At 34.6% G+C, this 25,659-nt stretch overlaps 1 protein-coding gene across 2 annotated transcripts; it reads right to left on the bottom strand.

The window, feature by feature from the left end:
- Positions 1-7,619: 7,619 nt before the first annotated feature.
- On the bottom strand, positions 7,620-22,257 carry LOC127087047 (vacuolar fusion protein MON1 homolog). 2 transcript variants are annotated; one of them, XM_051027891.1, is made up of 14 exons: positions 21,813-22,257; positions 21,018-21,097; positions 20,824-20,895; positions 20,649-20,688; positions 20,231-20,332; positions 19,928-20,049; positions 19,569-19,701; positions 19,400-19,491; positions 19,100-19,181; positions 18,947-19,011; positions 18,485-18,553; positions 18,286-18,377; positions 8,083-8,147; positions 7,620-7,937 (listed from the first exon to the last, which is right to left on the bottom strand). In XM_051027891.1, exons 1-14 carry the CDS (start codon positions 22,122-22,124, stop codon positions 7,842-7,844), a joined length of 1,422 nt encoding a protein of 473 aa, XP_050883848.1. In that variant the 5' UTR covers positions 22,125-22,257; the 3' UTR covers positions 7,620-7,841. The 2 variants fall into 2 exon arrangements, with proteins under 2 accessions (XP_050883848.1, XP_050883847.1); XM_051027890.1 differs by having other exon boundaries at positions 18,485-18,778; positions 21,813-22,255.
- Positions 22,258-25,659: the final 3,402 nt, after the last annotated feature.

Here is a 25,659-nt window from a genome sequence, read left to right as displayed (position 1 = left end):
ATAGAAGATTAAAAAAGATGTAACAGGTTTTTAATTATTTAAAATAAAATCGTAGTAGAAGATTTTTAAAATAAAGTCGTAGTAGAAGAATTCTTATTTTTTATTTAATGTTTTTTACACAAAAATCCTAAACAAGTTATCAAAAAAAATTCAAAGCTTTAAAATCATTTGTTAAAAATTGTGATAAACAAAAATCATAGTTTCTCATAAAAATAATTTTTAAGGATGTCTTTTTAAAAAATATGCAATTTTTATTATCTTAGAATTTCTAAGAAATATATATGGTTAATAAATATCAAAAATATTTTTTAATTTATAATAAACAAATTTAATTTTTGAATAAGTTTTAAAATAAATTTTAATGAAACTCATTTGTTAAAAAGTAAAATCAAAATATATTTTTTTCTCTTTCATCTGTCCTTTGACTCTATGAATACAAAAAAAAACTCCATGGCATGCCAAGTGTAAAAAGACATACGAAAAGATAGAAAGGAAATAGCAAGAAAATAAACATACAATGACAACATAATTTAAAAAGAAAAGCATAATAAAAATAGTATATTCTAAAGTACACTTTGTTTTAGTGGAGAAAAGGGGTGCAAGCAAATGTAGCTTTTTTGGTAATGGAATGGATTATGGAAGTATGAAACGAGGTAATGGAAGGGTATTATGGTCATTCTGTTCTCATTCTCAAATAGAAAGCACATTACTCCATGTTTTAGTGATTTATTTATGGAGGATATTAAGTTGGTGAACATAATCTTTTTTTTAATTTCCGGAATTGGTGACACCAAAATATAGCTAGATTGCCATAAAGAAGTTTAATTGCAACTTTGACAAATTGGAGCCACCGAATCCATTAAATATACATGAATGAATGAATGAATGAAGAAAATAAAAGTTGAACGCACCTTATCCTTATCAACATTAAATAGAATTGAGTATCATATGCTTTTACAAGTTTATTATTGGTTTAATTAATTAAGGGAAATAGAAGATAACATAGGTGGGTGAGGATATTTACAAGGAAAATGTTACTATGTAGAAAATTATTTTGAATTAAAAACGTAGAGGAAAATCGAATTTTTTACTCTAATATCCCATATTTTTAAAAAAAAATCTCAAAACAATTTAGTTTTCAAACAAATTCTCAATCTACCTCAATTTCAAAATAAAAATACTTAAGTCATAGGCGGCAGATCAAATGGCGCCTACCCTTAATTTTTAAAAGGGGACGTCAATTGAATTGACTACAACACTATACAACACATAGTGCTGCCAATCCAATTGACACCCATGTGTGTAAAGTGAGAGGAGGTGCCAATTGATTTGGCGCCTCATTGTAATGTGCATTTTTTTTTATAAATAGAGGTGTTGTGTGATTCATTTATCCACATCGCTTTTCGTCATATTGCAATATGTTGTGTGTTTGTCGCCGCTATGAAAAAGTGATTTATTCGAGAGACAAGCCTCAGATGTTGATGCTCTTCTGGAACATCTATAGTTTCGATCAATTGAAGAGGGAGCTGATTCGTTGGTTAGATGGAAAAATACCATAAGGAGAAAAAATTAGAAGTATTGAGAGACTCGATAGTATATTTGGTTGGGTACGAGTAAAAACTAATAAGGATGACATGGAAATGATGTTTGGACCAGATGACATCAATTTGATTGTTGTAATCTGTTAAAAATGTTGTTTTTAAATATTATGGTTAATTATTTTCATATGTATTCGATGTTTGTTTTTTGTGTTATTTATTTAGACTTGTTCTGTTTTAAGTGTGCTTATGTTGTAGTGATGTTTGTTGTTAACCTTGTTGTAGCAAAAAGTTAATGACATATAAAAATTCAAGGTTACAAAAATTGAAAGGAGATACTAAATTATGATGCAGATGTTGCTCCTAGATTGGGACATTTGTTCTTATTGTGTCTGGGTTGACGATATATACTACATGATCTTATCATTTTATCAGTCGTATTCATTTCTGTTCTAATACGTGTGTTGTTTGGCCGTCCTTTTTTTTTTCTTCGCATCTCATCATTGTGCCAAACTATGACACCTTCATATGAAAGACAATATTCCTCCATTAGTAGCACTGAGAAGCTTTTGTTATACACATTCATGATGGTAATGGCCTTGTAAACATCAGATAGATGGATGTAAGCATCCTGGCGAGTATGTGCGCGTGCCGCAATGACATGAGAGCAAGAAATACGGAAGGTCTGGAACTTTCCACAGTCGCGCCAACTTCTGTTTAGTTTGACAACATAGGATAAATTTGGCCTCCTCTCATTATGGTCCATTATTTCCTGTACACTAAAATTTTCCCTATGACGGTCAAAGACTGTAATTGCGTGTGTGCTAGCTTTGATACTTTCCTCTTTCATCACTTTCATATAATATTCACTGAATATTTGACCTGACATTAACACTGCACTTCATCTTTCACCTATGGTTGCGAAGGTAAATGCCAACCTAAAATAGGTTGTTCTGACCAACGCGGTTATTGGTAGATTTCTAATGCCTTTGAATACGCCGTTCATGCATTCCACAAGTTTGTTGTCATGTGGCCCCATCTACAGCCTTTGTCAAATGCCCTTGTCCACTGCTCTACTGGTATGTTATCCACCCACCTTCCTGCATCTGCATTAGACAATCTAATTTTGTCACGGTAATTTTGAAATGACAGTTGAGTTAGAGCATACCATGCATTCACCACTTTTTTGTGAAGGTTCTTGTCTTTGATTGCACACATGAAGTTTTGTGCGATATGTCTAATGCAATAGACATGGGTAGAAGGAGGATCATATCATCCGTTATCATGGTTATTGTAAGCACTCTCAATGGCAGCATGTCTATCTGAAATCAAACAGAGATTGGCTTGTGGAGCAACATGTGTTCTGAGATGTCGAAGGAAGAAACCCCAACTACCAGCGATTTCACCTTCGACCAGAGCAAAGACAATGGGAAAGACATTATTGTTGTCGTCTTGTGCAACACTCATAAGCAAAGTACCCTTGTATTTTCCGTATAACCATGTTCCATCAATTTGAATAATAGGTTTATAGAATGTAAAACCTTTGATGCATGGTTGAAACGTCCAAAAGAGGCGGTGAAAGATTCTATTTCCAGCAACACAAGTTCCATCTGGCATAAATGCTGACAATGTCTCCATAATTGCAATAGTTCCTGGTGCGTATGTTTTAAGTGCCCATAAAAACCGTGGCAATTCTTTGTATGAATCCTCTCAGTTGTCGAATATCTGTTCAACAACCTTTGTCCTTGCAATCCACGCTTTCTTGTAAGATGGAGTATAATTATATCTTGTGACGATATGAGATATTATTATACTCACCTTCACAGATGAGTCTTTGTTAACAAGTGGAAACATATCTTGACATATCAATGCAGCGCTTAATTTACGGTGATCTTGTACAATATTAGTGGCAATGCAACTGTGAGGCGGGTCTATAGAAGCTATCTCCCAAGAGTCGCTTCTCTTCTTGTGAGACACAGCCAACCGAAACTTGCAAAGGATATTATGACATTCGATGACATACCTTCTCGAATCAATGCGTTTCACGGTGAAATCAACAAGTTATTCATGTGAAATTTTTTGATAGCTCGCACACATTCTTCTTTAGTGAGGAACATGTCTCACTCTTTGATCGTGGATACGTGTTATAAAAAATATTGTTGAATGTTTCATCGTCATGCAGATCCATGTTTGTCATATGTTGAGGCAGATTATATACATGACTTGGAGATAATGGCGTTGGATAATCGTCATCTTCAATGTTGTTGTTCAACATATGATCGACATGTGTCTCGGTCTTTTCTTCTTCTTCATCAACGACATTGACTTCTGCTTCTGCTTTTAGGTCGGCTTCATCTGAGTTTTCTAAATCAAATTCATCAGATTCAACTTGATTAGTTATCTTAGATTGCTAAGATGGTATACTTGATTGAAGAGTAATATATAACTTAATAGAGTTGCAACCAGAATGTTCGTGACTAACAAACATATATTCAACATCTTCATCGTCCTGTATCTTTAGCGGGAAAAATTTACATTGACTGTTCTCGAAATAAATTGGATTTTGATACGTGATTTGTGACACAAGACCAGATCCTATGTAGGATTCAATTCGTTTTTTCAAATGCAAGAAATTTGAATTTCTCTTGATCGTAAGTCGCATAGTATCGGTGTTTCGAAAACAAAACTCGTATACATCACACCCATATGTCCGCTTGTTTGGCTTATCTTTATAGATATTTGTGTAAAAATACACACAAAGACACGTCTACATTTTCTAGATGTGTTGTTTTGCTCCAAGCATGGGGTTGGTCCAGACTACCGTCCCTAGCGCCCATCAACAACGATCCATTCACATTCTCGTACGCACAAAAGTAAGTTCTTAAAAATGAACTATATTTACTTACTTTATCGATTATTATCTCTAAATAATATTTTTACTTTTATGGTGCAGATGGTCGGCACGTGGTATGAGTTATAACAGATGTCCTAGACACTATATTACCTAGTAACGCAATCTCTTGGATCACCTTCGATCGACGGATGTATTGCCATTAACCTAATTATTTCGTAAAAAATGTTAATTTCTTCTAACAAATTTATAATCTAATATATGTCCGCATTTCAGTTCATTTGGCGTCCATATCTAAATTTGGATCATGACCATGAAATGAACGAACAAGACGCAATCGTTTGGACTGCATGCACATCGATCATAAGATTCATCACTGTGGAGATGCACAATAGTGATCGTGTTAAATTGCAGTTCAGTATGCTTCAACACATCCCAGATCCCTCGAAAAACCTCGGAGAATGGCATCTACGCAAAGTTAACGACCAATAAAACTTTAACCCATGGCAAAGTTTCGCTAGATCTGAGAGTCGAAAATGGAAGCACCGACAAGACCATGTCTTAACTAACGTTGTGATGCCAACCGAAGAAAAACCAACTCGTAATTATATGGCTTGGTACAAATCAGTTGGATTTGAGTTCATCGTCGAGGATATGTACATATACGACCCACGCCAGGCAACTTATACACCAGAAGGTTCAACATCTAACCCCCAAAAATCTTGTCAGTCCGGTTACTCACAACCCCTTATCCATCAAAATTTTCGATCCACAAACACACAAACCTACAACCCTAACATGCCAAACACCCAGCCACAATACCAAAAGCATACCCCGTACCACAACCAAAAAGTAGATCATCATCAAGACACCCAACATCGCTATGCACCCAACACATTACCCTATCATAGCCGCCTTAGCCAAAACACTCAGCGATCATTTAACATCAACCATCCCTCCTTCTAATATAGCCAAGAAGCCCAAACATCACAAAACTAAAACCTTCAACAACCATATGGCTACCAAACACCACAACAATCATTTCAACCTTTCCTCGACGCATTATTCACATCAATGTCTCCCTTGAATCGTCTTGGCCGCCCTCCAACAACTCAAACACAACCAACTACTCTGGCATGGGTCATGAACTTAGCTATGGTGGTGGCCCTTCAATGCATACACAAGACTATGCTGATTTTTCTTAATATCTCAGACAATCTCCTGCAGTTGGTGGTGATATTCCTGGGCCCTCAGATACTCAAACACATGGGTGAATCATAAACGTGGGTTAGGGCCACGAGTTCGGGTGGGTATGGAATGTGGGACCGAAGGTCGGTTATGTGATCTCGGTCATTGACATTAGTCTTTTTGTATAAACATGTATTAATATTAATATGAATTGGTCCGATTTCGACTTTATCTAAAATGTACAAGGTTTTTCAAAAAAAATTATGAAACATACACATGTGCCAGACCAATTGGCGCATATTTTAAAACTTAGCACACAGGCGCCAATTAGATTGACAACACTAGATGCACTAGTCAATCCAATTGGTGTCCCCTCTCTAAATTTAAGAGCAGACGTCAATTCATTTGGCGCCTCCTCTTTAAAATGGGGTATTTTGAAAAATAATCTGAAAAATGAATTTTTTTTTTAAAATTAGGGTTATTTGGATAAAAATTTAAAAAATCATTCAAGAGAACTAATTAGATTTTTTTTTTTTGTCAAAAATCAATTGGATCTTTTTGTTTGGTTGAAAGGATAGGACAATAATAAGGCTCTATTTGTTTTGTTTACACAGATAAAGAAGAAATTTTAATAGAAGAAAAATGTTTATTCACTTTTTAAATCCTTGTAACTTTTTGGACTACATTTACATAAGATAAATAAGTTGACCCATTTGGTCAAAAAAAGTTGATTGATTTAAAATAATCGGCAAAGTTAACTAATAAATATAAAATACATCAAAGAACATGTTTATAATTTTCAATATATCCTATTTTACATAATATTTATATTAAGATAAATACCTTTTTAAAAAATAATGATTTTATTTTGTCATCATACGAAAGTAAAAATATTATTTCTTTATTTTCACACTTGTTTCAAAAATATTCTTTTTAAATAAAATATATCATTGTATATTTTTAATATAATACTAATATAGGTTGCTGCCAGTGTTTTTAAGGGAGGTAGAGAGAAGGAATATAATTAAAATAAAAAAGATGGAAGAGAAACATTTTAAATAAGCAAGTACCAATGACAAAAAGCAATAAAAATGCCATTAGTAATTCACAATCACAACGATTAAAAATATACATAAATAAAAAAAAAATAGAATTATAAGTTTACCTAATTAATTATTCATATTAACTACCAATATATCTTATTGTCAAAAATACAAAGTGAAAAATATAGCAATGTTTTTAATTAGAATATACAATTTAAACAATCAAGAAGTATGGGGTGTATATGGATCAATTTGGATTGAATTTAGCCAAAACCATAATCTAACCAATATATAATACACCGATTTGGATGGAGTAAAAAATAATCATCCATAATATCATATTGGATCGATTTGGATAAAATCCTGGATTGAATTGGATAGGGGATTAATTTTTTTCTTCTTTTTCTAATAAATAGTTTAACTACTACTGCTCTTTTTAAAACATAAAATTTATAGATGCACCATAAATTCATCATAGACATATTTGAAAAAATCAAAATTACATTACCGTAATATCTATAATTGCATAAAATAATTGCAACTTCCAAGAATAACATCAAAATAATCCTAAATAAATTAAAATCGTTTACTTACAAAATAAAATAAATTCAAAAGATTGTAATTGAAATAGTCAAGATTAAATACATCAAAGTCATTACTCATCAAATTATAAAAAATAGTCACTATAATCCATTGGTTTTGTGGGTTGGTGTGGATTTACCCATAATCCAATTATTTTGAATAATTTTTCATTTTTAATCCATTGGTTTTGTGGGTTGGTGTGGATTTACCCATAATCCAATTATTTTGAATAGTTTTTCATTTTTTAAGACCGTATTCACCCAATAACCCAATTTTTTTAGATAGATTTGGATGAGTTTTATTGAATTTATTCGATTTACCCAACCCATATACACCCTTAGACAGAAGTATAAGAAGATTTGTTCCAAACAACTACTTTTTCAAACATGTTATAAATAACCATCTATTTCAATGGGCTCCTCAAATAAAGTCATCATATTAATGTAGGAGCAGAAATCATGATATCATCTTTAATTCCTCTACTCTCACGGCTGATTATGCCATTATAACATTGACACTTGACAAACTCATAAATATACTAATTCATAGAAAATACATGAAATGATAAAGAAAGAATAAACTCTAAAAAAACCATTAAATAAACTTTCTCTTACATGTTTTACAGTATTTGATAGGAAATCACCATGAAAAGGGGTTACCTCCTAGCAAAAATATTTCATTTTCAACATCTTTTACCCATTGACATACCCGGTTGCATGTCCTTATTGCCGTCGCCTGCATAAGGTCATTGTGCAGAAAAAGTAAGAAAAAAATCCAAGCAGTAAATGTGTTAACTAATTGGATATTAACTGATAGAACATTTACAATTTGGTGCAGAAATATAATTACTAAGAAATCTTGTAGGCAGTAAAAAAGATACCTTGTCTGCAAGGGGATCAAATGCAGCATAAAGTTCAAAGTCCTGTGTTACCCAACAGAGCAGAACTGCGACATGAAAATGATATTACTAGTCTGATCACTGTTCAATAAAGAAGGCAAATGCAATGACACTTTATATGTCAGAAACTAAGAGCAACTTTAGCACAACTGATCTAAGAAAGAGATTCTTAATAATTCACGTTATATATAGTTCAGCAGCCTTGTACAAAGCTTATATGGCAGTAATTATAGTTCACCGTTCAGCTCACTATATATACAACCGTTCAGTTCAGTATATATTACAACGGCAACTAATTATTTCACAGCATTAAGAGTTATATTTTAATCAATGAGATGCAATGACAGAATAATTAATATATGAAATATTAATTCAAGAGTAATATCACAATGGCTATGGCTATTTTTTGTTCTTATAAATATTTACATCTTACAATAAAGATGCTCTAAGTCAAAAGAAGGTAAATTATGTGGAGGGGTAAGATGTAGATCATCCGAGAGTTTAGTTTTCAGGATCAGTGTTGATTTTTTACATCACAAAAAAAGTACGGATTTCCCTGTCTTTTATTGCACCTTGTGAAAAACAAGAGGTTAACTATTTTAAGGAATTACTCATGCTGAAACATCAGAAATAAAGTAGAGAACAAATAACAAGAGAAACATTTGATCCACACTCATTCCTCATAAGAACAAAAAGAACAGATAATTCAAGAACAGAAAGAATTGCATCAACTCGTAAAAATACAATCGTAATATCATATTAATTGTACGTGAAACATTTTTAGTGAGGTGAGAAAAAGAGAATATGAAAGAGTTATGTACAAACTGAATTACAAAGTATTTATATATATACACCTAAGTGACTTGACTATTAAATAACAAATATAACAACCCTAAACCCTAATTAACTTTGGACTTGGGCCTCACACAACTTGAATTATATATTATATCACAACATACCCCCCTATAATTCAAGTTGTCGAACATATGCTAATCATCGTCGATATGAACTATTCCTAATTTCTTTCTCAAATTCAGGAATCTGTTGATTTTCAATCCTTTAATGAAAATGTCGGCCAACTGTGCTTCACTTGAGCAATGTTTCACTTCAAGTTCACCTCGATTTATCTTCTCCCTAAGAAAATGAAATCTATCTTCGATGCACTTACTCCTTCCATGCATAATTGAATTCTTCGCATGATTTATGGTTGACTTGTTGTCTATCTGTGGCACCAGGAGTTTCTTTACTTCGACTTCCATTTCTTCAATATCTGATCCAAATTGCTTGTTACATAGCATAGGATCGTGCTATATATTCAGCCTCACATGATGACAATACCATCACAGGTTGCTTTCTCGAGCACCATGAAATTGGGGCACCAAATACTTGAAGAAAATAATAAGTTGTGCTTCTTCGGTCTTCCGTATCTCCGCACCAGTCAACATCTGAATAGCAAGTAACCATAGCTAATTTGCTTTCAAAGTCTCGTCGAAATAGAATTCCATAGTTTATCGATCCTTTTAAGTCTCAGGATTCTTCTTGCAGGCTTCATGTGTGACACCTTTGGTTCACTTATGTGCTTCTCCAACTTCAAATTTGGTTTGATAGGTGAAGATGCAGGAGTCGAATCATCCATCCTAAATCTCTTGAGTATCTCTTTGACATATTTTCTTTGATGTAACATCATACCTTGCTTCGACATTTAAAATTCTACTCCTAGGAAATAAGACAAATTTCCCATATCCGACATTTCAAATTCCTTCTTCGTAAGCTCTTTGAACTTCGACAAGTTCTCCAAGCTATTTTCAGTTACTAACAAGTCATATAAGCAAATGATTGTTATATCTTGTGCCACAACCTGAACATAGACATCATACTTAGATTTACATTTGACAAATCCCAATTCGACCAAGTATGAGTCGATCTTCTTGTTCCATGTCCTAGGTACCTGCTTGAGACCATAGAGTACTTTATGCAAGTTGTATATTTTCCTTGCTTCCTCCTGAATCACAAACCCTGGAGGTCTGTGACATAGACTTCTTCGTCTAAGGGACCATTCAAAAATGATGATTTCACATCTAAGTGAAATTCCAACCAGCCTTGTTTATATGCCAAGGTGACTACTAGTCGAAAAGTCTCCAATCTTGCTACAAGTGCATATACTTCAAAGTAGTCGACTCCTGCTCTCTGAAGAAAACCTCGAGCTACCAATCTCGTCTTATGTCTTGTTATCGACCCATCAGCATTGTGCTTCAACTTGAACACCCACTTCACTTCGATAGCTCTTGTATGTGCTGGCAATTCGACTAACTCTCCTGTGTTTGTTTCGATTGCTTGTAACTCTTCGACCATAGTTGACTTCCACTGTTTATCGTTTAAGGCTTCGCTATAGTTGATTGGCTCAGCACCTGCAAGTAAGGCGAAATGAACTATTTCTTCATCTGATGTGACTTCATCATCACCAGTCACTTCATAGTCTTGAAGTCTTGTTGGGCGAGCTCTAGTTCTTTGAGGTCTTTGACTAATACTAGCTACACCATCTTCGACTTCGACTAGAATATCAACACTATCTTCGACTTCGACTACTTCGTTGAAATCATAGCTCACCAATGACTTGTCAATTGCATCATTAGAATTCCAATCCCAGACAAAATTTTCATTAATCACAATATCTTGACTCATCACAATCCTCTTATTAATTGGATTAAACAGCCTGTATGCACCAGTTTTATGATATCCTACCAGAATCATAAGTTCACTCTTGTCATCAAGTTTCCTTCTTCTAGCATCAGGAACATGCTTGTAACAAATAGAGTCAAACACCTTCATATGACTCATTCATGGTCGTTTGTCACTCCAAACTTCTTCAGGAACCTTGTTTTTCAGCTTCTTGATATGACACATGTTTAGAAAATAAACAGCAGCGGTAACTGCTTCACCCCATAAGGATTTTGGCAGATTCTTCTGCTTCAGCATGCATCTCGCCAAATATGGTCATATTTCTTCTTTCTACAATTCCATTATGTTGAGGCGTGTAAGGAGCAGTTACCTCGTGATCGACACCATGTTCTACACAAAACTCTTCAAACATCTTGGATGTGTATTCGCCACCTCCATTTGTTCGCAGAACTTTGATCTTCTTCTCACTCTAGTTTTCGACAAGCATCTTGAATCTCTTAATGATTTTGAATACTTCATCCTTTCGTTTGATCACATAGATCCACAACTTTCGACCAAACTCATCGACAAGCGAAACAAAATACTTGTTTTCACCAATGGTATGCTCCTCAAAAGGGCCACATACATTTGAATGTACAACTTCGAATATGCAAGAGGATCTCATTGACATAGGTGAAACAAAAGACTTCCTAGATTGTTTTCCGACTAAACAACCTTCACAGAGTTTGTTGGGCATCTCCAGACTTGGTATATCAATTACCATATCTTGAATAATCAGTTGATTGAGTGATCGAAAGTTCAAATGTCCAAACCTCAATTACCACAGCCAACTATGTTTGTGGCCGACAATAGTTTTTAGACATTGTACCTCAGTCGAACTGATCATGGTCTTGAATGTCCTATTCTTCGACAAAGTAGTTTTCAAGACCAAATTATTCCGAGTGTCGAACAGTTCCAAGGTTCCATCTTTCATAATCACTGAGAAACTTTTTCGACCAGTTGTCCAACACTTAACAAATTGCACTTCATTCCAGGTACATAAAGTACATCTTTAATCATAGCTTTTCCTCCATTGCTCCTTAGAATAACTATGTCGTCAGTACCTTCTGCTTGCATCAAACTATTATCAACAAATTTGACCATGCTCTTCTTCGACGAGTCAAAATTTGCTAAACACGCTTTTCGACCAGTCATGTGATTCGAGCAGTCTGGGTCGAGGAACCAGATCTTGGAGTCCACATGATCATCTGCAACTGCAGCTATAACCACCATATCTTCATAATCATCTAAATTTTGGCGTGCAAGATTCGCTCCTTCCTTCTTGCCTTTTATCGCTCCCTTGTCTTTATTATACCAACAATTCTTGATCAAGTGGCCCCACTTTTCACAATTATAACACTGCACACATTATTTTTCTTTGTCTTTCTGATAGGAGTTTCCTTCTCCTCTTCTCAAGGATTCAGAAGCCTTATCGTCGACCTTATGTTTTTGAGGATTCGACCAAGACTTCTTGTTCTGAGTCTTGTCTCATTTGCCTTTGAATTTGTTGGAACTACAATGCTTCTTCCAAGCCTGAGCATGCAGTACTTGTATTGAATCTTGAACCCTTTCATTTCGACAATCCTAATCTCATGCGCCTCCAACGAACCAACCAAATCTTTCAATTTCATGGTTTCAAGATTGTTGAATTCTTTGAATAGCTACGATAACGTGATCAAAGTGAGAGGTCAACGTACGCATTACCTTCTCAACTATCATCTTATCAGTTACGGTTTTACCACAACTCATCATGAGATGGACGAGATTTTGCACATTCGACACATAGCCTGCAATTTTTTCATCTACTCCCATTTGTAGCAATTCATACTGTCGTCGCAAAGTCTGCAATTTGAGGACTTTGACTTTCTCACCTTCTTCATAGTACTTGACAAGAATATCCCATGCCTCCTTCGCTGATTCAGCATGAGAGATCTTGTCGAAATTCGCCGAATCTACCGCCGATTGAATGCAATACACGGTCTTGCAGTCTTTCTTCTTCGACTTTTTGTATGCGACTCTCTGAACATCGGTTGCATTCTCAGCAAGCTCAGAGACGCCATTAGTAACCACTTCTTTGGTTTCATGAAAGCCAAACAAGGGTTGCATTTGTTTTCTCCATCAGATCTAATTCTTGCCGTCAAAAATTGAAAGAGAATTTAGAATACCATTAGTACCATTCACCTTTGCAGCGATTGATTAACAATCCACGATCCCAGAAACACGATCACCGACGTGTGATTCTTGAAAACACAATCAAGAATCTAACTGGAGCTCTAGATACCAATTTGTTAGTGCATGAGACACTTTTAGTGTGGAGAGAAAGAGAGAGAATGTGAAATAAGGATTAATATTATTGAATTATGTACAAACTGAATTACAAAGTATCTATTTATATACACCTAAGTGACTTGACTACTAAGTAATAAATATAACAACCCTAAACCCCAACCCTACTAAGTATATATACCCTCCGTACCAGTTTATAAACAAAAAAACACTCATTTTTCTTGTAACCAATTATAAGCAAAAAAAACATCAAATTTAGTATATGTCTACAACTCCTAATCAACCCTACTAATTAAGGAAAGATTTGATACAATAATATCCTAATTGATACTACTAATAAAAACAATAGATATAGAATAATAATAAAATAATATCTCAACACTCCCGCTCAAGATGGTTCATATATGTATATAATCCGAAGTCTTCGAAAAGATTTTGTAAAGAGGTCAGCAAGTTGATCCTTGGAATTAACAAAGGAGATTTTGATGGTCACGGTGATAATCTTCTCTTTAAGAAAGGGACAGTCGACTTCTATATGCTTTGTCCTTTTATGAAAAACTGGATTAGAGGAGAGGTGCAAAGCTGATTGGTTGTCACGTACAAGTTCCATAGGACCGACTTCACAAAAGTGAAATTTCTGTAGTAAATGTTTTAACCACAAGAGCTCACATGTGGCATGGGCCATGATTCGATACTCAACTTTTGTACTTGATCGAGCAATGACCGTTTGCTTTTTGCTTTATGCTTTTCCATGAGATCAAATTCCCCCCAATAAAACACAATAATCCGATGTAGAGCGTCTATCACTTGCATCTCCTACCCAATCAACATCTGAATATCCAATGATATCAGTGTTGCCTCTATCACCAAAAAACAAGCCCTTTTCCAGGTGATCCCTTGATATACTTAAGGATTCGAATAACTGCTTCTCAATGGTTGTCACAGGGAGAATTCAAAAACCGGCTTACTACACTGACTGGAAAAGATATATCAGGTCTAATCAAGGTAAGATAATTCAACTTTCTTACAAGTATTCGATATCTTCCCGGACCAGTATATGGCTCCCCTTGATTAGGGAGAAGCTTTACATTAGGATCCATAGGTGTATCAACTGATTTTCAATCTGGAAGACCTGTTTCTTCCAAAATATCAAGAGCATACTTCCTTTGAGAGATAACAATACCTAACTTTGATTGAGCTACCTCAATTCCTAGAAAGTAACGAAGAAGACCTAAATCCTTAGTCTGAAAATTCTGAAATAAGTGTTGCTTTAAAGCCTTGATACCCTCAAAATCATCACCTGTAATTACAATGTTGTCAACATAAACCACTAGATAAATATATTTATTGGAGAAGCATTTAGTGAAAACAGAGTGATCTGATTCATACTGGTTCATCCCAAATTGTAGCAACACTTTAATAAATCTTTCAAATCATGCCCGAGGTGATTGTTTCAAGTCATACAAAGACTTGAGCAACAAACTCGGGAGGTTGCTCCATGTAGATCTCCTCTTCCAAGTCACCATGCAAGAATGCATTCTTGATATTCAATTGAAATAGAGGCAATTGTTTCATGGCAGCCATGGCCAAAAATAGGCGAACAGATACCATCTTCGCAACAAGAGAGAAAGTATCACTATAATCTTGATCGAGGACTTGAGTGTATCCTTTTGTCACTAAGCGGACTTTCAATCGATCTACCTGTCCATCAGGACCCACCTTAACATTAAATATCCACCTACAACCAACAATAGATTTTTCATGAGGGAGAGGAACAAGCTCCTATGATAAAATTCTAAAGATGACATTTCATCAAAAATTGTCTGTCTCAATCCTAGATGGGATAAAGCTTCCTGTATAATTTTAGGAATAGAAACAGATGCAAGTGTAGTAACAAACGCACAATAGGTAGGAGATAACCGGTGATAAGACACACAATTATAAATAGAATAAGGGTTATGGATTGAACGATTACCTTTACGGATGGCAATAGGCAAGTCAGGAAACGGGGCCGGAGCAGGGGTGGAAGCGCTTGGAATAGGAGTTGAATCATGTGGTCTCAACCTTCTCTCATAGATGTCATACCAGTTCAACAAAGGTGGAGACTCATCTATCACAACGGATGGACTAGACGATAAAGGACCGGACTCAACTGACTCAAAATAAGGAATAGGAAAAACTTGATCTAAATTAGTTCCAGTGACACCTGAGTTGGAAAAGTATGGTATGTCCTCAAAGAATGTAACATCTGCAAACGTGTAGAAACGATGTGTAGGAGGAGAGTAACACTGATATCCCTTTTGGACGCGGGAGTAGCCCAGAAAAACACATTTGATGGCACGAGCAGACATTTTATCATGACTTGGGGATAAATCATGAACAAAACACGTACATCCAAAGACACGAGGGGAAACAACATATAAGGGATCTGTAGGATGCACCGGGGAATGAGGAACCTGATCATTTAACACAGAGGATGGCATCCGGTTAATTAAATACCCGACAGTAGAACATCACCTAAAAACTTTAGAGATAAATTGGCATTTAGCAAAAGGGTACGAACAGTGTCAACAATGTGTCTATATTTTTTTCCAGCAACACCAGTTTATTGAGGCGTATGCGGACAACTAGATGGATGTACGATGCCTTTGGATTGCATGAAAGAGTTGAAACGATAAGAAAAATATTCTTTTGCATTGTCATTGCGTAAAATGCGAATTGTTTTGCCAAACTGTGTCGAGATTCCATAATAGAAATTCTTAAAAATATTAAACAACTCAGAACGATCTTTCATTAGAAAGATCCAAGTACATCTTGAGAAATCATCAATAAAAGTAACATAATACCTATACCCTAGGATAGAAGGAATCCGACTAGGACCCCACACATCGGAATGAACGACGTCAAAAAGAGACAAAGCTTTGTTATTAATGCGGCTGGAAAAAGAAACTCTAACATGCTTTCCTAACTGACACGACTCATATTGTAAGGACTCTAAATGAGGAAGCCCGAACACCATTTTCTTCAATTTTGATAAACTCGGATGACCTAAGCGACGATACATAAGATCTGGAGATTCAGTAGTAACACATATAGCGGAAGTGGGTGGTTGAAGATAATAAAGACCACTAGATTCAATTCCGACTCCCAATCGTTTGTCCTGTACTGTGGTCATGTATCAAAAAGAAATCAGAAGTAAATGTTATGACACAGTTTAAAGAGCTGGTTAATTTGCTTATAGAAATCAAATTGAAAGGGCAATTAGGAATCAATAAAACAGAACTCAAAGAGAGTGAAGGAATAGGTGATACTCGTCCAACACCAATTGCCTCAACTTTAGATCCATTTGCAACAGTAATATAATGTGGATATTTAGGTGGTGATAACTCAGAGAAACGTGATGCATTACCGGTCACATGGTCTGAAGCACCAGAATCCATAACCCATCCAATAGAAGTAGCATGAGAAAGACAAACCATAGAATTACCGGTACGAGCAATAGTAACTGAGGAGGTGGCTTGTTGTGCTGCCGTCAATCACAAATACTCCTGATACTCGTCGGCAGAGAAAGTAGTTTTAAGTTCACCCTTCGATTCACGGTTTGCAGTGGTTTGAGCAACATCAGCGGTTTTGTTCGAGTAGCCATGTAAGTCAAAGCACCGATCTTGAGTGTGCCCATCTTTTCCTACAATGAGTGCAAAAGAAGTTACTTCTACGTCCTCGACCACGGCCACGTCCACCACACCCTTCATTACTAAAGTTAGAAACAAAAACAGAGGACTCAGGAGTAGTATGAATGTCATTACTGGGTAGAGATACCCGGACGAGACGATCAATTAGTTCTTCTACCATAGGGATGTAGTATTTGTTAACGCCCGGTCATTAACCGAACTATATTCTTTAGAGAGCCCATGAAGAACAAACACAATGAACATATTGTCAAGCTTGTCCAATATCTTCGTAATATCATCACTAACCAGCATAAGTTTGAGGCCATCAATAATAGACTGAGCACGGGTGAGATATTCTAATAAGTCTTGATCATTCATCTGAAGAGTAGCCAAGTTGCTGACCGATGCATACATTCTTTGAATATCGTTAGCATAAAGGTTTTTAACCTTCTGCCAAACCTCATAACATGATTTATACGCACGAAAGTGTGCCAGTAGATTTGGTTCAATAGAATTCCACAACAATGATACAAGTTGATTATCAGCGGCTTCCCAATCAATCACCTTTATCTCTTTATCAATTTCAATAACCTTTTTAGTAAGATGGTCTGACAGACGTTGTCCTAAAAACCATAACTCAACCAAAGCATACCAATTCAAATAGTTTTTATTACCATTTAATTTAGTCGTGGTAATAACGGGTGTTCCTTGAAACGCAAACGAAATAAGACTCATTTTGGAAGGATTCTTCTCAACACCGTCATTCTTTGGACTTGAAATTTCAACACCACCAACTAAAGAACTCTAGATCGCAGAAACAACACACAATTGACAGATTGTATGCAAACACAGAGAAATAACAACGAACCAATACGTCGGAGGCAAAGATCCGGCCGAAACGTACCTAAACGTGAGACCCACAAACTGAAAGTGGTCCCAAAGGATTCAGAAGGCAAAATCGAGTATGTTGCAACAATCGCCGCCAGAAACAGACGGTCGGAGGGTAGCGCGTGGCCTTCACGCGCCGGTGAGTGGGGCAAGAGTGGGGGCGCGTGGCGTTTATGTAAGCGGCATGACTTTTGCACGTGGCAGATCGAAGACTTCCGACTACTGTGGAAAGCTTCGAGTCACTACTCACATATTTGAAAGAAAAAAAAAACTCTTGAATACCCAAGAGAACAAAAAACTGAAAAAAATAGGGTTTTAAATCAAGCTCTAGATACCAACTTGAATCTGAATATCTTATATTATTACGTGGAGAAAATATATATATATATATATATATATATATATATATATATATATATATATATATATATATAATGTCTCCTAATCAATCCTACCTTACTAATTAAGGAAAGATTTGATACAATAATATCTTAATTAATACTACTAAAAAAAACAATAGATACAGAATAATAATAATAAAATAATATCTCAACAATTATATCACAACACATACATCCATTTATATAATACTACAAACTAAGAATTAAAATATGAAAATTACCATAGTTTTCATCCCTTTTAAACTGAGTTTTGTGTGGCCCAATTCCTTTATCATGCATGGATGCAAAAAGTTTCTGGTACGCTCTAAGCAATCTGAAACAATTAAAGCAGGTTATACTTAGACACAGAATAAAAATGCACAAAAAAGAAAAGAAAAGTACCATACCAGCATAAAAAACAAGTTTCTATAAAATTACTACCTTTTCTGTTGCTGAGGAGTGTTAATAGGTGCTGAGTACTCCGAAGATACATACTGGTCCAGATATATGCTGCGATATATGAAATGCCATAAACCAGCATCACCACCAACACCAGTATTAGATTCTCTCAATCTTTCAGGAGAATCTGGTTGAAGCCTATTCTGGCCCAAATGAGAAGATGATCCAGAACGAGATGGGGGTGGCAGATCATCAACATGCATTCCACCATCAAGCAAGGATCTCTGAACTTCACCATGGACATTTGACCTCAAAAGGACCGATTCAATACGAATCCTATGAATTGCCAGGCAAAATTTTGAACCGTGCATGAAAAATATGGTACATAGAGACCCAAATCTTAGTGAACCATTATGCTCTTTCCTCTTTTACTTTCTTTTATTTTTTAATAAAAAAAAATGAACAGAACAACAGCAGTGGTCATACTATCAAATTATCCTTTACCTGCAATCCTTAAGATGGTAAAATGCATCAGAATTATTTGTCAGCAACATCAAGTATGTGTCATCCTGGCACAGTTATACAATAAAAAAATAACTGTCATTTATGAACTGAATGTTATAGCATATACAAATTGTTTATGCATTTGTCACTCACATCAAAATAATGGATATAAGCATACAAAAATGCTAAAGGATTGTATCTTGGCAAGCAAACAGGGGAAAATGCCTCAGAGGTCCTGCATGATTATAGTCCATGAAGAGAATGAGAAAGTGTAAAATGGTATGAGAAAGCCAGTAAATCTATTTGCAACTAAGCCAAAAAAAAGTAGTTTTGCTACTCATAGGACCATCAAAACAAGTTAGAGTCGTATAGATCGTACTAACAGAAAACTATGCCATCAAACCATCTCTGAGATGCTAATCTGAAAGATAAAATAATGCCAGCTCTACTTGCCTAAAGGACTCTGTTGACATGACAAAGTTGGTCAGTAGCAGCATATCATCTGGATGAAGAGAGGCTTTCTGAGCACCAAATAGACTGATTACCTGCCTTCAACCTTTAACAAGTTATTTTTTCATTTTATGTCTGCATATGACTTAACAAATTAAGTATAGTGTTAAACCTTGTGTCTGCACATCAGTATTGCAAACAAAACACCGGAATCAGCAACATCTTGCAAAATGGCACCAGCAGCTTGTCTTGTTGCATATGCAAGAGGTAGACAAGTATAGGCATGAAGAAATGTAGCTGGATTCCTGATATGATCAAACAAATAACAATGTTAACTACTGAGTATAGCATAGGGTGATAGGAAACCAGAAACATTAAACAAACGAAAACCTCTGCAACTCGCCTGACCAAGGAAAAACACACAGACAACCAAAAAAGCATCTAATACATACACCCCCATATCTTGGAGAAATATTTTATTATTTCTCCTTTAAAACAAAAAGAGAGACTGCCCAGATTCGAGAAACAAACCAATTAAAAGAGTGGATTAGTGAAGAGAAGACAGTGTCTGTTCCACCAAGCAAGGGCGTCATATCAAACTTCGGATTCTTCTCAAAATATCTGTGTACTGACTTTGTCAGTATAACAATCATCTGCATATGTATAAAAACTATGGATGTATCATATAACTGTCACAACATTACTAGTCTATTTGAATGATTAAAAAAGAGATGTAATAGTTAATTATGAAACACAGAAGATGAAGATGAAGGAATCATGAGAAAGTAAATGAACCCATAATTTTGTGTACACAAGCATCCAGCTCAATTATACCTGGCCGTAAATGAGATCCAATTGCGCTCTTAAGGACTCATAAGGCTCTTCTGTGCAGCTGATACATACTAAGTAAATTGGTCCTTTCACAAGAAAAACTACCTGCGCCATAACTTAAACTAATTAAATTTCACAATACCAAATCAATCTGTTGCTCCAGAAATGCCTAATAAACAAAAACCTCTTTCTGTAAAATCACTAATGAACATACTATGAGAAACTCAGCAACCAAAAGCAAAACATACATCCAGTATTTCTATCTTACACTTAAAAGTAGAGCAAGGGTCAGAACATCATTGTGCATAACACTATACTAGTTATGTGGGCTTGAAGTGCTGCTTATTTAGAAAATAATACTCAAATGAAACTATATATCTATGAACAAAAACTTTTACAAAAGAAAAATGTGTGACCAGACCTGATGTTTTCCAGCCCTCACCAATTTGACACGGTCATCCCTGAAAAATAGAAATATATATTTGAACAATCCTTCTCAAATTACATTCAGATAAGGAATCAAATATATTGAAGAATATTTTTGTAATTAAAATCTATCAGGCTATAATTAACCAGAACAAAGCCAGCTACAATACCCATTCTCAACGAAGGAAATGATTGCTTGCAAAGTTGCTGAGAAACCAGCAAGCTTGTGTTCATCTCCATACCTGGTACAAACAAAAGTGTGAAACAACAAATAGAGAAACCGGACACAAGTTCAAGCAGAAATCATAGATATACATGAACAGTAACTGAGGGAAGCTCGCACGAGGAGTTGGTAAACACTAACCTAGAGTATATTGGTTTGCCAGAATGACTCAGAACAAAAAAATGCTTCTTTCTTTTCCTCCATGAAGCGGAACCATCATCCTGCACTTTATTCATTAATCAAACAGGATGTGGCATTACAGGTAAATTCAGTGCAACGCCTTTTCGTCATAGGGCATGAATTTGAAAAGAAATATTTGTATGAGAAAGCTGAAGTATTAAGCTAAAATTGCAGAACATCTCATAGTATCTATGACAGTTGATTTGAGTTTGTTAGTTTAAGCCAAGACGCATTCTTCATTTCTTTTTCGTGGCCTTTTTATTTTCATTGTCACTCGTGCATTTAATTGTGTGTTGCGACCATTATCTAACAACCAGTCCCCCAATACACACTAGTACTTCTACACTTTTCTTACTCCCGGTTCTATTTTACCTAGTAAACTCAAGAGTTGAGTGATCTTAAAATTTGGTAACAATGCTGTTTGTTTGATAAACCCTACACTCCAACATTTAATGAATCTTCATCCTTAGTGAATAGCTGAATAGAAAGAAGCCAAGTTTTGAATTTAGTATTCGTTTTTCTTTCTCTAAATCGAGTTTTGAATTTCATAAGCATTCATTAAAGACTACACTGATTCATAATCACTAGTCTCATGAACAAATCCAAATTGAAATTTCCAATCCCAGTCGATGCTACATAGCTATCACTAACATCACAAGATCGATCACAATGAAACTGTAATAACTATAGGTCGTTGATAACGTTGCGAAAACAACACTAACATACAAATAGACGACGAATAATCAACATATATACCTCATCAAGATGTCGTTTACCGGGAAACGAAGCAGCATTGGAATCGTCGGGAACGGATGGAGGATCGTGAATATTCAATTCCTCAATTTCATGAGAAACGCTTGTGGCAGTGCTGGTGCTACCTCTTTCGGCAGCGTAACCGCTGCTGGTAGGAGTTGAGGGCTCAGAGTAGTGTGGAGGAGCAGATCCATGAACGACGCCGTTTGGCTGTTGGTGTGTGGATGGTTCGGCGTCGAAGAGGCTTAGAGAGAGTGGTGGTAAGTTGAACTGAACGGGAGGAGGATCGGAGGGGGAAGCGATAGAGGGGTTCATTGGTGGTGCAATTCAACTATGAGGGACAGAGATGAGAGATGGAGAGAGTTGGGTCGGTTGTGTAAGTTGAGTTGCTATGCTTCCACAATGTTTTTTCCTTGAACTAAGCTATGTTATGCTTTTTTTAAAGGAATTTAATTGTTGAAATTTCATGAATAATTGATATGTCATAGATTTTCAAATATGAATTTATAGATTTGATGTTTGTGCATAATTATTAATTGAACTACTTTAACATAATTAAGCTATGTTAGGATAGTGTATCAGTATAATATTTTAAAATCTTTCATTTTTATTCGTGATATCTTTGAGAAATAGTGAAATGATATAAAGACAAAAATATGAGTTCGAGCTTAGTCGTATGTAAGTCTATAATCCAATTATAGATCCGACGATCCTTAAATTTGAGTCGAAGTAAGCAGATACCTATAAGTGCACGTGATCTCCCTAATAAATATGTATATATTAGACATAGCTTCAAGTGATCTCCCTAATAAACATGTATATATTAGACATAGCTTCAAGTGACATGACCATCTTTAAATGAGATGTTATTAACTATTATTTGAGTTAGATGGACTTTTAACAAACATGACCAAAGTGGGAGCTAGTACCTCCACCTCTATAAATATGAGACTGGACATAAATCATAATCATTGAATAGCTCTTATCATAACACATTGGCAATTGAATTCATCATACATAATCTAGCAGGAACAGTTTGTGTCTACCGCATGGCCGCAGTAATTCTACAACCACATGTTAATATGAGAAAATGATACAAACTTAACCTTTATCCGACGAGAACGAGGTATTAATCGAAATTTAAGTCGTTATGAACGAATAACACGTCAAAATGAGACCTTACATATTCAAGTTCATGAGATTCAACATGACATAATCACCAAAGAGGACTATGGCTAAGGAGGACACTTGATCTTTGAATCAAGAAATTTGGGAGGCCTTTATTTTAGAAAACTTCAAGCCTCCTCCTCACTTGGAGACATTTAATTGAAAAAAAGACCCCTAAGAACAATTGCTAAGAACAATTGATAATGATAAACACTATGAGTATCATGATCAGAGCCACCAAGTCATTGAAGTGTAAGTTCGTGTCAGACTCTCTAAAAGATGTTTCACTTATGTGGTATATATGGTTGACAATATACCAAACCAACTTAAAAATAATTCAAGACTCGATTTGATAATTAATTCATGAAGAATAATATTTTGAGAATTTGAATTGTGTTATTAATATAAGAAATAAATATTTGATTAAAATTAATTAAGAGGCTAATTTTGAAAATGTGTGTTGTATATAATTTTGTGATGAATAATATTGAGGATAGTTACCTAGCCCATGAGAGGCGGGATTGATCCTAGAGCGATATTTTATTTAAGATGTACATAGTTTGTAAAAGGCAATGATGAAATTATTTTGTGATCATAAGTAATAGAGGATATTTGTTTTTATTTTATTTTGTGAAAAATGCATCATATAAAAGTTGATTATGATGTGAGGTAAAATTATTATATGAATTGGATGATTGGGACTCCATGGAATTTTTCCATCTGGTTTTAATGGTGATTGTGTTTTGGTGTGTAAACCTCGATATAATTCTGGTTGATCCCTTGAGATTGAGGTGTGCTTATAAAGCTGGACAACCTAACTTTTCACCTAACGATATCTTACTAGTGAGAGTGTGATGTACTAAAACTCCCTGAGAGGACTAGGAACATCCACAGTCATGTCATTCAATTTGGAGGTATAAATGGACCCCACTCAATATACTCGATTACTTCATACTTTCCAATTATTTGAATACCTATATTTTATAAATATTCATACCACACTCATCTAAAACTTTAGAATGAGTCTCACTAATCTCCCATAATCAAATATATATATATTATATTAATATATAAAATATATAATTGAAACAAATCAATTCAATTATATTAAAATATATTAAAAATAAAAGAATATATATTTAAAATAAATTAAAATATTAAAAAAACACTACATAACACAAATAAGTTATAAGAAACTACAATAAAATAAACTTATAAATATTAAAATAAACTACTAACAAAAAAATACTAAAAGTTTAAAATAATTTTTAGTTGTGCTTATTCTCATATCAAAAATGTTCTCATATATATTCTATCAAATCTGGTTGAAGGTGTCAATGAATTTCCTTGTCAAGAACATGATGTCTTCTGCGTAGAAACTCTTGAATATCATTATTAGAATCGTCTGGTGGTGCAGTTGGTTCATTGCCCAGATAATTATAACAATAATCAATATTTTCATTATATGTGGCACATTCATCTTCAACAATCATGTTGTGCAATATGATGCATGTATCCATTATACGCTTTAGTGTATCCAAGTGCCAAGATCGGGTCGGGTAACATATGATGTCAAATCGGGATTGAAAAACTTCAAATGCTCATTTGATGTCCTTTCTCACGCCTTCTTGACGTTGGACAAACATTTTTCTTTTATTCCATCGGGGCATTGAAAGGTTAGTTTGACAAATGACTAGTTTGAGTAACGGATAGTTTAACTAACAGCTACTTTGACTAACGATTAGTTTGACTAATAGCTACTTTGAAATATAAATATATAAAAATACATAAATTAAGTTCAACATACATAAAAACATCAATTAAGTCCAACATACATAATAATTAAGTTCAAAATACATTAAAAAAAATTAATTATATACTAAAAATTATGATAGTTAAGTCTAACATACATAAAAATATCAATTAAGTCCAACATACATAATAATTAAATTCAAAATACTTAAAAATAACTAATGATATACTACATCCGTTTTTTATTATAAGTCGTTTTAGCATAATATAAGTCATTGTATAAAATTAATGAATAATTAATATTATTTTTCCTATTATACCCTTAAATATTTATTATTCTCTCTCCTTTCAATTATGTCAATTTGTCTTTCCAATATACTCCCTCCGTTCCTTTTTAAGTGTCATTTTTTGGTTTTTTACACATACCAAGAAAGTTAATCATTATTGTTACTTTTCAAACAACAATTCTTCTTTACCTATAATACTCTTAGTTATTTATTACATTCATTTTACTTTTCCTCTCTCCTTAATAATTATCTAAGGATAATTTTGACAAAACCGCAATTAATACTACCTTGAACTTTGCAAGTGACAATTAAAAAGAAACAATTTTTTTTCAAGAAAGTGACACTTATAAAGGAACGGAGGGAGTAATTAATGAAGGACGATTTTGTAAAACTCTTCGGAATTTCTCTTTTTCATAGCACAATTATTACATTTCTTAATACGTGTGAGAAGTCAAAAACAACTTATAATAAAAAACAGAGGCAGTACTAAAAACTATAATAGTTAAGTCTAACATATATAATAATATCAATTAAGTACATATTTATCTCTAATCATTTTGCACAAAAACTCATAATCTTGTAGTTATCTTGGATTCATATGTGATGTATCATTTGTGAGTATTTCCAAAACAATGATCTTCAAT

Source organism: Lathyrus oleraceus, chromosome 5, assembly GCF_024323335.1.
Source record: "Lathyrus oleraceus cultivar Zhongwan6 chromosome 5, CAAS_Psat_ZW6_1.0, whole genome shotgun sequence".
NCBI lineage: Eukaryota > Viridiplantae > Streptophyta > Magnoliopsida > Fabales > Fabaceae > Lathyrus > Lathyrus oleraceus.
Note: the sequence above shows the minus strand (reverse complement) of the source record. Positions and strands in the feature narration are given on the sequence as shown.